This window comes from Dioscorea cayenensis, chromosome 13, assembly GCF_009730915.1.
Source record: "Dioscorea cayenensis subsp. rotundata cultivar TDr96_F1 chromosome 13, TDr96_F1_v2_PseudoChromosome.rev07_lg8_w22 25.fasta, whole genome shotgun sequence".
Taxonomy (NCBI): domain Eukaryota; kingdom Viridiplantae; phylum Streptophyta; class Magnoliopsida; order Dioscoreales; family Dioscoreaceae; genus Dioscorea; species Dioscorea cayenensis.
In genome coordinates, this window is record NC_052483.1 from 7,807,882 (window position 1) to 7,825,502 (window position 17,621).

Sequence of the window (17,621 nt, forward strand, 5' to 3'; positions counted from 1 at the left end):
TGTAGTAGATGTGCAATGTGAGGAATTTCATAATAGGGCCTGATAGTTCGAGTTGAGGATATTGATCACCAAACTGTGCAACACGACTAACAAATAATTTTTGCTGTTAATTATATATATATATATATTATTGATTGATCGTGTTATGTTCCTATTTTCCATGTACGACAATAGGGATAGAGTCCTATTGTTTGAGAGTATCAGTCATGAAAGTTGTTTGATTATAGCTTGTATGAGGAAGTACTACCTAACTGACTTATTTAGAGATGAGAGAGAATTTTTTTTATATAGGTTTGAATCTTCTATAGTGCATCTATCCGAAAGGAATATTTTGCTCTAGTATAGAAATTGATGCAAGAGATTGATACAGGTGATGATATGGGTTGTGGGCAAATGTTCATTCGAGTTTGGCATATGTTGGTTTATGACTGGTAATGGAGTACACTTGATGTAATCATTAAAATAGGATGGAGGCTTCTTGATTATGATTATTTTAATAGTTCAATTCTTGCATACTTTTTTTTCCCTATATGTTGTTCTTGGTCTGTATTCTTCATAGTGTATGTCCTTTGGCACTGATCACAAGTGATCCCATAAAACAAGAGAGCTTGTCATAGTGAGAAGAGGTCACTTAATAGGTCATAGAAACAACTATCTATAGAATACCGTTTTGTTATTCATGTTATCCATTGCATAGCTGCTTTACGAAATGCTTTGGGCTTTGTGTTTAAAAGATGTTCTAGGTGATCCGGCTAAGTTTTATGTGAAGGATCTTTGCTTTATTATGCTATTTGATATATCTATAGTGTTCTTATCTTGTTTGCTTTGTAAATCTGGACATAGGATATGGCAGTTGGTTCCAATTCTCCAAACTTGCCTCTACTGCTGGTTTTCTAATCTCCTTCCCCCTTTGCTATGGCGAGTAGGGGACAAACTTCCCATCCCCCGCTTACTCATCCCCCTCCTCCTTCTTGGGCTCAGGTAGCTTCCTTAGCCACTCGCTTCTTTGAATTTTCTTCGCTCCATAATCCTTAGCTGCTGGACAAGTTGAAAAGTTCATCTTCCTCTTTCATCAAACTTGATGCTAAGTCTCTTTCTCTTACTCATCAAAAGTTTCAGAATGCCTTGTTTGGTAAGTTCTTTGGTAAACCTTCCCTATTTAACCAGATGAAGAAGTATCTGATGGAAAAATGGGTGATGATTCATGATCTTCAAATTTTGGACCTTCCTAATGGATTTCTGTTAATCCGATGTGCCTCCCATGATGATTTGCAACATCTTCTCACTGAGGGGCCGTGGACTCTTAATGGTTTAACCCTTCAGTTGACCCCCTGGCAACCATTCTTTGAGCCGGTGTTTGCCAAACTCTCCATAGCTGCTGTTTGGGTGCAACTGCATAACCTGCTGGCTGAACTGTGGGATGGCGAATCCCTTGACACTATCACTGCTCACTTGGGTAATCTTTTGAAAGTCGATGAGCTTACTATATCTTTATCTAGATCTAAGTTCACCAGGGTTTGTATTGAAACCGACCTCTCTAAACCTCTTTGCCAGGGTTTTTAGGTCGGCGACGATACTCATCGGTTGTTTGTTGTGGTTCTGTATAAGAGGCTGCCTATGTTCTGTTACACTTGTGGGATCATCGGTCACGGAACCAATTCTTGTTCCCATGCGACAATAACCGGGGAGGATCAGACTTCTCCACCTCTCCGTGTTCCATGGAGACCGGCGGTACGTCCAATTCAGACTGAGGATGTTGCTGCTATGAGAATGGAGATGGATTCCACTGTTGTTGATCCCCAAGAATTGATTAATCCTATTAATTCTACTCCAGATCCTGAGTTCGGTTCTTGGATGCTAGTCTCTCGTTGGCGCGGTCATGCCCGGGGCCGTGGAGCTGTCCCTCGCCCTGATCCGGCATCCGTTGGTGCTACAGACGAGGAGAACAGTGTTCTTTCCATTCCCAAGGCGTTCTATCCTGAGGTACTTGGGTAGGTGTGAAAAGTCATAGTAAAGGTGGAATTCTCTTTTCTCGGGCTTCTCATTTTCAATATTATAATACTGACCAAATTTCGATGGAGGATACTCTGGTCCCTCGAGACCCGAACGTTGAGCTCTCTAATTCCCTGACTCCTCGAAGCAATAGCCTCGATGTTTCCCCTGAGAAATGGGCTCATGTTCCTATGCAAGCTAAAGTTCCTAGTGCCCCTGTAGTTCTAAAGTCTTCTTCTTTCTCTAGCACACCTGTCGCTCTTGATTTCCTAAATACAACCCCTCCTATTACCCGCTCATGGTCTCCTCCACCTATCATTCGCTGCTCGATCTCGAATCCATCTAATTTGGACTCTTTCTTCTCGAAGAACCTTCATTCCATGGCTATAGATCAAGTTATCTCGGCCCTTGATGGAGGTAACTCGGAAGGAAGTGGTCAAGAAGACGATGACTTAGATGACTCGACGGATGCTATGATTGATGATGAAGGTCTAGGTGACTCCATGACGCATGTTCAATATCAGGAAGAAGTTTTGCAAAGAAACCTTGGTTAGAAAAGGTTCACACGTGATGGGTTCTTCCTTGAAGAAAGGAAGAATGGACATCGGAGATTTTGGTTCTTGAATCTTGATCTTTACAACTTCTGTCTTCTCTATTTTCCCTTACTATGGAAGTGCTCCTTCTTAAGTTCTTTGCTACCTTTATTTTAATCTATTATATGGCTAGCCCTAAGATTTTATGTTGGAATTGCAGGGGGATTTCCTCCAAAGAAACTTTTGATCGTGTTCTTAACTTGATAAAGACTCACCATCCTAAGATTATCTGCCTGGTAGAAACGAGAGCTAATGTGGATAGAGCAGATCATTTTTGTTCAAAAATTTCTAGAAACTGGGAGTGGGCTACTTTGCTAGCAGAAGGATTTTCTGGAGGTATCATTGTCCTTTGGGCTAAGGCCCTTGGTCAGGTTACCCTCATCGCAGTTTCTCGTCGTGCGTTTCATCTTGTCATTTCTTTGAATAACTCTTCTAATTGGGTTCTTTCAGTGATCTATAATTCTAATCGAGCTACTTCTCAGCGCCCCCTTGGATGGAGCTTTCCAGAATGACAACTTTAGGTCTCCCTTGGATCCTTTTGGGTGACTTCAACTCCATTGTCAACAGTTCTGAGCATTGTGGAGGGTCTTTTTACTACTACTCACGCAAGGCCACTGGTTTTTCTAATTTCATTGATAAAAATAATCTTTTTATCTTAATTTTTTAGGTTTCCATTTTACCTGGTGCGATAACTAGTCCGGGTCTTCCCGACGTTGGGCTCGTTTGGACCGATGCTTGGTAAACCTTGCTTGGTTATCGGCCTTCTCTTCTTACTCTTTAATTCACTTACCCGGTATCTTTTTAGACCAAGCCCCTCTTCTTCTTTACGGTTCTCCTAATCCTCATTGTGGTAAATATATTTTCTGCATTTTAATAACTTTTGCCTTGATTACATTGGGTGCCCTGATGCAGTCAGAGATGCCTGTTCTGTTTCCCTTCATGGAAATCCCATACACACTTTTGCCCACCTTTTATTCCATGCTCGATTTAAAGTTATTTCTTGGAGTAATGCAAGTTTGACTCCTTTAGATATCACTATCAATGAGATTGAGGTTGCTATTAAATCTCTTAAAGAAGTTGATGATTTTGACCCGGACAAAACCTCCTCGCTCTTGGAGTGTTATTCCAGGTTTGCTTCTCTTTAACACTGTAATCCCATTAAATGGGCTCAGAGAGCACATTTACTTTGGCTCAAGGATGGTGATCACAATTCCACATTCTTTCATAATACTGTTCATATTTGTTCCCATTACAATGCCATTTCTCAAATTTATGATTCGAATGGTTCTTCTGTTACTAACCAAGCCCGATATTTAGTGCGAGTTTATTAGCTTTTTATACCAATTTGTGGACTGATAATTCTAATATTAATTTTCTAGATGCTTTGTGCTCTTCCCCAAGGACTTTCCAGCCTCCTTTGATCTGGAATGGTTCCGGGCCTTACTCGGACAAGTGTTTCTCCTGACGAGGTTTGTGTTGCTCTTTAGGAGCTCTTCCCGTAAGTCTCCTGACTATATGGTTTTAATGTAGAATTTTATGTGTTTCTAGTTTGATTTAGGTGATCGCCTCAGCTTGTATCTGCTATTTCTTTTGACCACCCCACTATGTTGATCTCCTAGGGCAGGGCTTAGTCGCTTCTTATTCAAAAAGATATAATCCCTGTGCTCATAATGATTAACACCGGCTCACAGTAATGTCTCATGGTAAATTGTTTCAAAATCCTTGTGAATCGGCTTAAGAGTGTTCTTCCTAAATTTATCAATGTGAGTGTTGATTTGGTTTCTAGTCGCTGTAATTTTGATAACATTATCGCTTTTACAAGAGATTGTTCATTCACTGAGCACGCTTTCACACGACTTCTAGGATGTTAATTCAAATTGATATAGAAAAAGCATATGATACGCTTTAGTAGGAGTGCAATTTGCCACTTTAGCTAAAATGAATTTTCCTAACACTTGATTTCTTGGATTGCTACTTGGTCTTAAGTTCAGTTTTTCTATTCCTACTACTGATCCCTTCCTCACCGGATTTCCTCTTCCCGAGAGGTTTGCCGAGGAGATCCTATCTCCTCTTATCTTTTTATTTTGGTGTCTCAAAACCTCTCCTCTTTACTTAATTGGGCTATGAATTCTGGCATGCCTCCAGGTTTTGATTTAAATCTGTCTTATAAGTTTAATCATCTTATGTATGCTGACGATTTGGTCATTATCACTAAAGCTTCTAGATCACCTTGCTAGAAACATCAAACTTTGTTTGAAATTTATACCTCCTTAACTGGTCAAAATGCTCAATTCTTCTAAATCTACTATCTATTTACCTTCTTGGTTTAATTCGAGAGTAACTAGAAGTATTATTGCTATTCTGAACTTCCCTCTAGCCTCTTTCCCCCTCACTTACCTTGGTGTTCTGATATCCCCTTATAAGTTGAACACCTCATATTTCAAGCCTATGGTTGATCGGATCAATCGTACCTTTTCTAGGTAAAAAATTTTCAAACTTTCTTTGGCAGCAAAATCTACCTTGATTAATTCCTCCCTTCTAGCTATTCCTATTTATTATCTGTTTGTCTATCCTATTCCCGATTACATCCTTAAGGAAATCACTAAAATTGTTAGGAACTTTTTTTGGCACAAAGTGGCAATGGAAAGGGCATCCATGTAGTTTCTGGAGACGTATAACCTGAACAAAAAGTTGAGGAAGGTCTTGCTCTTCACAATCTTTTGATTGTCAAACATTCTCTTAAGGCTAAACATGTATTCAACTATCTGAATTCAGTTGATACCATTTGGGTAAGTATTGCTCATCTTAAATATGGGCGGCTTAATTTCGGGAAGGATGCTATTCTAAATTGCTCTTGGTTTTTTAAAAGGGTCCTGTATCAAACTACTCACTGTTATTAAGCCTTTTTGCTGGATTAAAACTGTTAACCCTTCTATTACTTCTTTGTTATATGATCCTTGGTGTGATGAGATTTCTCTCGCATTTAAACCTACTTTTTTTAACATGCATCTTAATTATGTTTCTCCCACATGCTCTGATCTGTGTAATGATAATAGTTGGGATCAAGATTGTCTTTATACTCTTTTTGGCCCCCATGCTTATGAGATTATTTCTAGAATGGGTCGTATTGATCATACCTTTTTCAATGAATGGGTTTGGGCTCCTAAATCGACTACTCATAAGATTGCTTCAACTGTTTATCATTTTTTGAATCACAATGTTTCTGAGCCTTCTCCTTGGGCTGGTTGGAATAAAATTTGGTCTCTTAAAGTCATGCCCAAAGTTAAAACATTTTTTGTGGTTGTTGTTTAATGGTGGAATTGCCACTGCTGAATTTCTCCATTCCATTAATTTGGGCCCAAGAAGGATGTGTATCCTTTGTAATCTTGACTATGAATCGTCTGAGCATCTTTTTCATTTTTGCTTCAAAACACAAGTTTTTTGGGCTCTCATCTTCACTTTACTTTCTAAGCAAATACAATTTCCTGATGGATTTGTCATGGGCAGATGGCTTACTCAACTCAATTATTCTTTACGGGTGAAATCTATCATTGCTTTATCTGCCTGGTTTCTTTGGAATGCTAGGTGTGATGCCATCTTCCGAGATGTTAAACCTAACTTCCACATTATTGCTCATAAAGCCATTTCCCGAGCTAAAGATATTTATTGTGATGGTATTGCATCTTGCAAGAAGTTGATCATTAGTAACTTTTACAATCTTGATGGTCCATTCCTCTTCTCTACCTCAGTATGGAATAGCATCAATCAGGTTTGCAAAGGTGGCTTTTTCATTTCCTCTTCTAATTTGTCCATTTCGATTGCAGGCTGCCATGTTTTTACTGTTGATGCTCATTCTGATGCTGAATTGAGTACCTTGATTACTGCTCTTCAACTTGCTATCAATCATCATTTGAGAATTCAGATCATCTTCGTCTGTGACTCCAACATTTTGGGCTTACTTAAGTCTTCGAATAATGCTTGCTCCTGATGTCTTCTCTCCTTGATCAATGACTTCAATCGCCTTTTGACTGCTGCGGGATCTCCACGTTTATGCATCATTCCTCGAGCTTGGTTGAAGATTGTCACTAAGCTTGCTACATTTGGCCATAGCCTCCACCAATTATCCTTATTTCATTTTGGGCATGACTTTCCTCATAGGCTTATGAAATCTTTCTTGGAAGCTGGCTTTGTCTTCTAGCTTTTAGATAGTTTAGACTTTAGTTCTCTTCTCTCTTTGTACTGGTTTTCTTCCTTTGTTTTTCTTTGTATTTTATCTTTCCTTTGTTTCTTTCTTTTTATTAATAAAAGCCTTTGGGCTCTTTTTCACAAAAAAATCTAGACATCTTTTTGGCAAAAGGGATGTTATAATTTACCTGAACTGTATATGAATAATAGGAAGTGGCTGTGATGAAATTCCTGGACCAGGATTTTGATGGAGATGCTTTGGATGAATTTCGGAGTGAAGTAAGTTACTTGTTTTCTAGAGTAATCATTACATGATTTTATATTGCCACTTTATGTTTTGATGAGGGAGCTTTAATTTTTATGTGCCATTAGGTGGAAATAATGCAAAGGTTGTGACATCCAAATGTTGTTCTATTTGTGGGTGCTGTGACTCGCCCTCCCAACCCATCAACTGTTTCCGAGTGTATTCCGAGGTAGGAAGAGAATCCCCTTTTCCTTTAAATTGAACCACTGATTAAGATGAATGAAATCAATTTCCATATTCTTACTTTGAAAAGATTATTAATATCTTAAATTGGTTTCAATGTAGTCATTGGCATGAACTCAGATTTAATATATTCCAACATTGTTTGCATGCCTACTAATTGATTGCAAAGCATCTGTTGGACTGTCTTTTGGTTTTTTATAAACTTTGTCCAAAATGGTCCTTATCTCACAAGTGCACTGATAATTTGAAAGAAGTGGTGGTTGTACCATTTTCTTGAAAGTTCTAGTAGAACAATCCCACCTCCACATTTTATATTTCATGGCAGAATCTAGCAATGAACTTGAAGCAAAGTTGTATTCAACATCTATTTGTGTTATGTAACAAGAATTGAACATTAGGGAAGCCATCTGATGTCCATGGGCTTATCCACTTAAGATTGGGGGAGCAAATAAAGGAGGATTTGAAGGGATATAAAGTTTAATGCAATGTTTTAAAGGATATATAGGTATTTATGGAGTTTTGAGAGATATTAGCTAAAAAAGCACTTATTATTTGTTGATTTTACTTTTAGAATTTCAAATTGTGCCAACACTATTTTTTTGATTTCGGTAAAGTTTCATCACTTGACTGACCTGGAACTTAATCTATCAGAGGAAGTTCGCACATAATTGTTCACTGTCCAAATAGTCAAATTGAGGAGAAGTGAAGAATCAAAATGGCCTTTGATGTGATATGTTAAATTTTTTTTAATAATTTCTTGGGAAGTCTTGTGTAAATTGAACTTCTATGTGCTATGCCACAGGCCAAGGGCATGAACTGTTTGCACACTAGCATACCAACAATTGTCCATCGTGATGTGAAATCACCAAATCTATTGGTTGACTAGAATTGGACCGTGAAGGTATTTAATTCTTGCTAACCTCGAATACATGGAAAGGTTTTAAAACTTGTTTTGCTTTTAATATCAAGAAAAGATTCTAATGTAATTCAAAAAGTAATAACAAAACCTTCCTTATCCAAAATTAAAACTTTGTATGAAACTAATTGAGTTGTGCACTTTCATCCTTAGTTGGTAGAATAATTAAAAACAAAAAAGATGATAATTTCCATCACTTTGGTTCCTACTACTGTTTTGGGAGCAGTTCTCCTTGGATTCGTGTGGGATGTTTGTTTATTGTTTTATCTTAGATTGATTGCTGGTAATGTTTTCAGCCTGGAGAAAGTGGACTTGGTGGGTTTTTGTTGAAATTATAGTAAGGGAAACTAGTGTTTAAGTGGAAAATTTGGATTGATTCTACCTTTCTATTATAGTGGCAGACTGAGTGGTGGAGTTTGACTGCTTTGGCATCCCAATGTCTGGGATGTATTGAAGTCTTGGAATTTGAACAGATATTAACTTGTTTTGGAAGAAATTATTTGTAAGTTGCCTACTAAGGCATTTGAACCTCTGATGGATAAGGCAGTAGGAAGTTTTATATATCCTATACTTGAACACGTATATATATATATATATATATATAACACATTCAAATGCAGTACCAAGAAACATAAAATCAATTAAAGTATAGCAATTTGACATTGTAGAATGTTGTTCGAGAAATATAAATGTTAACTATTAATTATATACACACTACTGGATCAACTTATAATAAGTTTAAAATATTAGAAGTAAGTTTACCTGAATTTTTTTTTTTATCATTATCATGCCTATTAGGCCCAATCAAAATGAGTCTTGCTTTGTTTCAAAAATGTATTGGAATGTGTTGCTATCTGAATAAGCTTGAATAATTACACTGTAGGATATTCGCATCCTCCTTCTCATTCTAAACTTGTTTGTCTAATGTTTATGTGTATATGCATGTTTTTCTTTGTGGTTTTTTTGTTAGTGTTGTCACTATGTTGCCTTCTTCATTGGGATTGATTACTTGTGTTGATTTGTTGGATATGCTTCCAGTTAGAATAAGAGGCCCTATGATTCAAAAGTAAGCACACTATATATTAATAATAATATGAACTGTTTCTACATAACACCTAAGTTTTATTAATATATTTATGTATAGATAGGTATTGCAGAATTGCGCTAACTCTGTTTTGTTCTCAACTTTTGCTTTTTGTGAAATGAACATGTAGAGATTCAAACTTGCGGCCTTCCGTTGCAGATGTCTGGAAAGCTCTCAAGTCTTTACAATGGCTTGTTGTCCCTGTATATTAGGATGTGCAAAACCCATCTTTGGAGAAAGAAACACCAGTAAACACAACAGTTTGAACATACCAAACGGTAAATAAGCAATAAGAGTATCCATCCATTTATTTCTTTTGCAGTGCTCAGTGGTGCCCTCAAATAAGGAGATGTGAAGTGAAATGCTTGTAAATGGAGTTTCTTAAGTTGTTTTCTTTGCTTTGTGCCCAATTGAAAACCAGTGACGTTATATAGACGAAAAATGGGAAGACCCTATGGCTGATTGTGATGGTACTTTGACTTATTGAAGAATTGTGTAAACCATTTCCTGTTGAATGAATGAATAAATGGAGGAAATGAAAAAGAGAATATGACATTGATATATTAAGTGCCAGTAGTACTGTTGCTGGAATTATATCTATACATATTAACGTGTTAATGTTTTTGCTATGTCATTTGATTTGTGAATATCTTCATCTGACAACGGTTTCTATTAAGCTTCATGCAAATTTATGCACTGTCTACTCTGTTTTCATTGTTGTGTTTTGTCAAAATGTTTGTACCGTCAAGTCTTCAAGGAAAATTAAAAATAGGAAAATCTGCCAAGTAATGGAGAGTAGAGGTGGGCACGGGCTGTCCGGCAACCCGGCCCGGCCCGGAACCGGCATGTCATAGAGACGAGCCGGTTACGGGTTGGGCCAAGCCCAACTCGTGACCCAGCAGGTTGGCCTGTCGGGTCAACCCGCCGAGCCAGACCTGGGTTGTAACCCGGCCCGGCCTGGACCACCGGGCCCAATCCGTTTTCTGAATTTTTTTTATTTTTTTCCTATTTTTTTAAAATTTTTCTGAATTTTTAAATTTTTTTATTGTGTGGGCCAACCCGACCCGGCCCGCCGGGTTAACCCTTGGGCTAGCCCGACCCGCCGGGTCCACATGGAAGCCAGGCCGGCCCGGCTTCCTGTGACTCGGACCCATTGGGTTTGACGAGCCAACCTGGCCCGGCTGGTTCTACACCTATCCGGGCGGGGTCCGGGTCAGTGGGCCGATGAACCGCAATCCAGCGGGTCAGACCCGCCAGACCGGTTAACCGGCCCATGCCCACCTCTAAGTGAGGTCTCATAAATTTATCATCTATCTAAAAGGAGCAATAGTGTTACAAATGAAAAACACTAGGTAAATACACTGCACCATTTTTAATTTTTAGCAGTGGATTTATTGAGGGGTTTTTAAAAACCCGCCTCGTTAACTGTATAAAATTTTTTTTGTAGTAATCTATCTAGCCGGTTAACAAAAACCCTTCTACTTTAAAAAAGTCACTCACTCACACACACTTTCTCTATCACTCACTCACACTCAAATTTCTCTCTCTCTCTCTCTCTCTCTCTCTCTCTGTCTGTCTCTCTCTCTCCAGCCAGCACTCACTCACATTCTCTAAAAACCTCCGTTCAACTCCCGATCGCCTCCCAGCTGTCAGAATCCAGAGCATGCATTGGATCTCCTCTCTGATCGCCTCCCAGCCGTTGGTTGCTAATCTTCGCCGCACCGCCACCGGAGACCCTCCTGTCATTCTCTGGTTGCTGATCTTCGCCCCAATCAAATTGGTGTTGAAAGTTCCATTCAAATTGGTGTTCTTTAACCTTTCAAACCTACTATTAGTGATTCAATCCCTCATTCGTTGCCCTAATCCGCTTCCCCAAATCGAGGTATCTAACTTCTGAGTTCTTGTTCTACAGAGAGCCTGTTTTCTTCGCTTCTCATCAATCTAGGGTTTGTTAGGTTTTTGAGCTCTGGATCAAAAATTCCTTGCTGGATAGTTGTTCAACTTGTTTCTGTTTGCTTGAATTATGGTCACAATTCTTGTCACAAATATTAGCTCCTAAATCAGGTATTTGATTTATTGGCATAGTCTTGAAGCATATGGAAACTTAAAGAGTTCAGCAGTAGTGTTGAGGGCAAAGGTACACATTACTGGTGGTTGTTCTTATTTCTGTCGATGAATGTGTAATCTGTTCAATCTTTGATATCTGTTTGAATTCTAACCTAGATTAAAAAAAGAAAGAAAAATCTGGGAAAGGTAGTAATTTAACTAGGATAGGCCCATTTCTGTTCAGGATTAGCTGCAAACATGAATTGTTATTAGTAAAATGAGCTCAGCAAGGGATGTTAGTGTAGTGTGTTACAGTCATGGTGTGTGATATTTATTTGGTAATACTGAATCCTCCTATAAGCATTTCTCTTTTTCCATCTAGGCTGGTGCACTTGATAAACTGGAGGCATTTACAAGTTTTCAATGGGCCAGATTTTTACGGTCTTCCAAGAAACTTATCAAAGATAAACCTAAGAAAGAATCCATGGAGAGTACCAGACTCATATTCATTTGCATCTGGAGAAATAATTCCCATGTTTGCAGGTGAAACACTTGATTGGCTTCCCTTAAACAATTGAACAACAATGAAGCATGGAAGGAGATAATAACCCCTCCTAAATTATTGTTAATCAAATAAACCTTTGTAGCTATTTCCAATTTTCCTCTCTTGTATTACACCAAATTCTTGGTGGTGATCAAATGCTTCATTAAATAACATGTCAAACCAAGAATGCTGATGAGTAATGTTAAGGAACTCATTGAGGCAAAACTACATATTCTTTGTGCATTTATCTGTTACTCATTTGTTTGCAGGCTGGAGACTTTGAAAAAGCTTTAGATGACTTTACTCAAACAGTGCTGTTTGATCCTGAAAATGGACATGCTTGGAACAATATTGCCTGCTTGTAAGTCCCCTTGTTATTTGACTTTTTTGGTGTTTCTAGTGTGTGTGCATAATTAAAATCTCATCTCCATCATGTAATTTTGACATTTGCAAAGAGCCTCATTTGCTTCCAGTTTTTGGAGTTGTTATTTGTCATTCTTTCAGGGATAATTGGAAGAATGTTTTATTTTATTTTATTTTTTAATTTATTTGTTTGAGGCTTTTTTTTCGAAGCATGGTTTATTTGCAACTTTTGATCATGCTCATTGAACATATTTTTGAAGCTTTATATGTTCATTGTACAACAGCTGGCTCAGTCCTCCAGTAACAGTTCAGTGACTGTCTTTAGACAAATCTTTTGCTCGATTTATTTAGTGTATTAGATGTTTAGGAGTTCTTGTTTCTTCTAACTTTTCAGATATAACTTATGAATGGCATGAACTGGCAGGCACTTGAAGAAGAAGACAAAAAAAGCTTACATCGCTTTCAATGAAGCACTGAAATTCAGGTATTTGTTGTTAATATTTTATTTTAACCTTTTGTTGATAGCAATCCTTCCATAATTGATGATGGATGTTTGTGTACAGGAGGAATTGCTGGGAGCTTTGGGCAAATTATAGCAAGGTTGCTTTTGACATAGGTAACATCGGGTAGGTATTTCTTCTTTTTTCATTCCAAACTTACACATGAATAATCTGTTTATTGCTTTCTTTTTTGCTTGCTATCTAAGTAGAAGGGTGTGTGAACTAATTATAAACTATGCCATACATGAGGGGTAATTTGCATCGTTTAGAGGATGCAATTTGCTTGACCAACAAAAGTGCTCCTTGATTTATTGAGAAGAGTTTCAGATACATTTTCTTTATAATGGTGTGATGTTCTTTCTGTCACTTGTTTATTCTCTTTTTGCATCCAGATAAATCGTTAGTTTATAACATGGGTATCTCATCATTGTTTGTGCTTGTGTTGTAGTTTATCACTGTACTTTCTGTATTGGCAAAATTGTCTTATGTCTTCAACAAGCATTTTTTTTAATGTCCTAATTGTTGTTAATCCAAGCCTTTCATGTTTCCTTGCCATGGCTTTGTTCATGTGTTTCTCTCATGTTCTTTTTTATCCTAATATAAGTTTTCCTGTCCACAACCCATAAGAATATGTGGGGAAATCTATAAGAATGTTTTTGACAGTTAGGTTATTTTGTAAAAGATTTCACTTCTAAATCTGTTAAACCCTTGATTTGAATATATTGTGCTTCTCGTTCAAACTATTCTAACCATATGCTCTCTTTGGAATTGTAAGTATAAATTCTGCAGTAGTTATTTATTTTTTTTTTTTTACATTCAGACCTGGAGGCTGTAAGGAGGCATTATGTGTATGAAATGTGCCTGGGAATAGTGAGCTTGTTGGTTGGTTAATCAGTCACATTTTAATTCATTAAATGGGTAAAAAAAAATGAATATCTTTATAGAAATTATATGACTATTTGAAAGACTGGTCACTTGAGTTTATTCATGCTAAAGCATTAATAACTTTGTAAGGCAGTTTAATTTCACAAGGCTGAAAAATTAGTTATTATGAGTTTATAATTTTTACGGGTATTAGGCAAGATGAATTTGGGTTCACTCTTGTAAATTTTTCTCACCTACCATATGTAGGGCCATATATCTGTAAGTTTGTTAACAAGTTAGAAAGCATAATCAGCAATGGACCAATGTTTTAGTGGGAACTTACGTCATGAAATTCATTCGGTGTGGCAACACAAGTAGCACTAATGATAATTTTTGCATTTCTTAACAACTCTGTGTTGAGCTTTCTCCACTTCCCGAGGAATGCCCGTAGGAACTTCCCTCTAAACATGTATATTTCAGATAAGGAAAAAGAAGGTTGAATTTGAAAGAACAAATTAAAGGGATAGGTGCTGTGTGATGGCCAGTCTTTGTGCTTTTTTTATATTGTTGGATGGAGTGATAAGCTGCAGAATTGGAACATTAAATGGATAATATGGAGGATTAACTTTATTTTACCATTCTTTTTATCTCGCTGATCTCTGTAGGGCCTGCCCATACAAATCCACAGTTGTGTTTCAATAATTTTAGATAAAAAGTTTGGCAGTAGTAATCTCAATACATTACACAGCACAACAGTGAATTTCTTTGATTATTAGTCATTAAGAAAATGTCACAAAGAAATCAATGACCGTGAGATATCTAGTTTGGCCAATGTTTTTTTTTCTCTTACTTTTCCTTTTTCTTCAAAAAATAGTTATGATGAGGTGCATGAGAATAAGTACAGTTCTGTGCCGCCAAGTGGTGTGTTATGATCAGCTTGGGAAAGGTAATCATTTGCTTTTGTTTTGATTGATTATGTGAGTAGGTATTGTCTTAACAACTTGGCGAATGTGAAAGCTTGTTCTAAGTCAATGGTTTTGGGGCTTACATTGCCTTATCACTGACATCTATATGTACTATTTGCTGTAATCATGAAATCGAACCTACGTCCTTTACAATGCCATCTCTATTTTAAAAAATATCTGTGTGATATTATTTTGCCATCCCTAGTATGTATCTAGATTTAAAATTTTTGTGTTACAAACTTGTGGTCTGTTACAATGCTTGTCTAAACAATAATGTAGTTATTTCTCACTGATTCATTAATTTGTGGTTAATGCTCTTTCATATAAGAAATAGATCAAAACATAGTTGTAGGTATATATAGGAATTGATATAATACATAGTGCCATAACAATGAGTAACATTAGCTCATTACGTAAATTCTTTTTGTGCTATGGAATGGGTTTATTGTGTAGCATTTGCTTGAGTTTAAACTGACAACATTGATGAACTGCAACAATCTAATCAAACAGTTTCTATACACACCATGTGATATGGAAAGTCGTAATAGAATATTAGAGTTGTTTGATGGCTAAGATTTCCATTATGAACTATCAAAGCGCTGACGAAGGTACTTTGTATTGAGTCCAGACTCACAGATCAGCGCAGGCCGGTTCATGCTACCTGGATAAACATGAACAAGAATTACTAATAATAACGGAAGTGAAGAATGTAGTTGTTATATTCAAGACCAATTGTGCTTTTATATGAACCCTTAAATAACTTGGTCATAGCATAAGTTTATACGAACACTAATTATTCATCTAGTTTGCATGTAGACTGATTTAATTTGGTATGTCAAGAGTTATCATAAAGTTTCAAATTTACAATGTCTGCACATTAACTCTAACTGACCTCCTAATACCATAATTATCTTATTTAAATCTCAAGTTATCATTTCCATGTACAAGTAAAAAAAGAATTAATATAAACCTTTCAAAAGCTTGTCAACATTGAATAGGGTTATGGAAACAGAGCCATTGAGACTGAAAAGAGTTTCAGTCTCAATGGCTCTGTTATGTATATTAAGTTCACATCGACATTAAACTTCAAATATTCATGTTTCACAAAAATCCAAGCTTTGCAAGTCATTTAGTAGGTTATGCTTGGACATATGAAATGCATTAGTATTTGCAAGTGAATGGATGGAACCACTATAAGCAGAGAAAATAAAATAAGACTGAACTGAAGTTTAAAAATGAATTTTCATACTTGACAATTTTATTGAGAACCAAAAGTCAATCACTAGCAAAACCTTAATTTTTGGACTTAGCATGTAAAAGTCTTCAGATACTTTCTATAGCAGCTATGCCTGATATGACTAAGTGGAGTGAATGTGTATGCCTCACAACATAAGTTATTGAGAAATTTTAACCTTGTACTTGCATGTATATGCCTACCAAACTTAAATCTGCCTCTCTCTCGGTGGAAATGAAATGTTGTATGGTCATGGATTTAAATCCTCAACTTTTGGTTTGGGAAAAGAATGAAATGTAAACCTTTTGTTATAGATGGTTGGATTATATTTCAAAGTATGCATGGTATGGGGTTTATAATTTAGCATTTAATAGTTTTTTATTTGATTTTAATTACAATTATAACTCTTTATTTGATAATTGTTTGTTTACTTATGTAGGAGAATTCATGGTTAAAGATTGAGAGGGTTGAAGATAAAGAGGATACATGAAGCTTTTTTACTTTGTGTAATTAAACCAAAAATTTTTTGTAATAAAAGTAGACAAATAGTGTAAAACTCTTTACTTGTCAATAAAAGTCAATGAAATTGAATGTAGGATACTTTTGAATGTATTGAAAGATTCATGTTTTTTATTTTCAGGTTAAACTTATTTATTTATTATTAGTATGAAAATAAATTAAAATTTAATTCAATTAATGAACAAATTTAGAGGTGGTTATAACTACCTCTAAAAGTATAAACATGTAAGAAATTATTAGCTATAGAGGTGGTTATAATTGTCTCTAAAACTTTTAATGAGTAATAACTATAGAGGAAAACTTTTGATGAGTAATAAAAATTATTAGCTATGGATACGGTTATAATCACCTTTAAAACTATTAAGGTAGCAATAGAGGCGGTTAAAATCATCTCTATAAGGTTTGAAAATCGTCTCAAAAATGCTCTTTTGGTGTAGTGATAGTTAAATAAAGATTTGGAGAATGGAGGTGACATTTGACAACATGGAGCTGTTTGGTTATGTAACTAAATAAATCATTTTTTAATGATCGGACAACAAGTGAAGAATTATGTTTGAAGAAAGTTACTCAATGTGTGATGAGCAATTCAATAATATAATAAATATTGATAAGTATGGCATACTAACAAATTCAGTTGTCCAAATTTTGCCTTATTGGATTGTTCACTCGATCAAAGTTATGCCTTGCCAAACTTATCCTTTTGTGTTCCCGAATCTGAATTCAACTTGAGAATTTGTTGGATCTTCGAAAAGGTAGATGACCTTGTTCGTGTTATCTTCATATTGTTGAATACTTGCTATCCTCAAGGAAGCTCCATGCACTTCATTTCCACTGCCATGCTTGCAAAATATTTGCCTACACCGGCTGAAAATGAAAATAAATTAATAACATAAGAAAAATAAATAAATAATATATCATAACACCCTTGTTAGAAATATGTGTCATAAATATATAGACAAAATAATTCAACCCTAAACAGACAAAACAACATAAAATTATGACAAAAGCATCACCTTATTATAAGCTGTTGTAATAAAAGACCCAATGCTTCTTTAGTATTAAAGATATTAAACTTTGGATCCTTCAACAGGTTTGCTTTGGCTTGATAAGTAGGTTCTTGCTATCACACTTAATACATTGGGACCCTCCACGCATCTTGATCTCAATGAAAATTCTTTTGTGACATGCCAAAGCTTACCTTTCGATATATAGTTTTACTAACAACAATTACACATCTACCAAATTAATACCTGCTTTGCCTTTGTTTTGCTCTTTAACCTGCTAAAACAAGAAAAGAGAAAAAGAAAATACAAAAAGCAAAAAAACAAA

At 36.2% G+C, this 17,621-nt stretch overlaps 1 protein-coding gene and 1 long non-coding RNA gene across 9 annotated transcripts; both read left to right on the forward strand.

Moving 5' to 3' along the window:
• Positions 1 to 915: 915 nt before the first annotated feature.
• LOC120274667 lies at positions 916 to 1,995 on the forward strand. The gene is made up of 3 exons (XM_039281196.1): positions 916 to 981; positions 1,168 to 1,515; positions 1,564 to 1,995. The coding sequence occupies exons 1-3, from the start codon at positions 916 to 918 to the stop codon at positions 1,993 to 1,995; spliced, it is 846 nt and encodes a 281-aa protein (XP_039137130.1).
• An 8,811-nt stretch (positions 1,996 to 10,806) lies between these two features.
• Positions 10,807 to 16,335, forward strand: LOC120274726. Of its 8 annotated transcripts, none has more exons than XR_005540969.1 (6): positions 10,807 to 11,394; positions 11,686 to 11,846; positions 12,117 to 12,208; positions 12,635 to 12,694; positions 12,774 to 12,836; positions 16,213 to 16,335. It is a non-coding gene; the product is annotated as an uncharacterized LOC120274726 (long non-coding RNA). The 8 variants fall into 8 exon arrangements; XR_005540966.1 differs by having other exon boundaries at positions 12,774 to 14,520; positions 16,213 to 16,320; XR_005540972.1 differs by lacking the exon at positions 16,213 to 16,335 and adding an exon at positions 13,531 to 15,992.
• The last annotated feature ends 1,286 nt before the right edge of the window (positions 16,336 to 17,621 follow it).

What these genes read in the sequence shown, in the direction of transcription:
- LOC120274667 (XM_039281196.1), top strand. Translation starts at nt 916, where the DNA reads ATGGCGAGTAGGGGACAAACTTCCCATCCCCCGCTTACTCATCCCCCT. An exon ending in CTCCTCCTTCTTGGGCTCAG is followed by an intron (nt 982 to 1,167) that starts GTAGCTTCCTTA and finishes CTATTTAACCAG; the next exon opens with ATGAAGAAGTATCTGATGGA. An exon ending in CTAGATCTAAGTTCACCAGG is followed by an intron (nt 1,516 to 1,563) that starts GTTTGTATTGAA and finishes CAGGGTTTTTAG; the next exon opens with GTCGGCGACGATACTCATCG.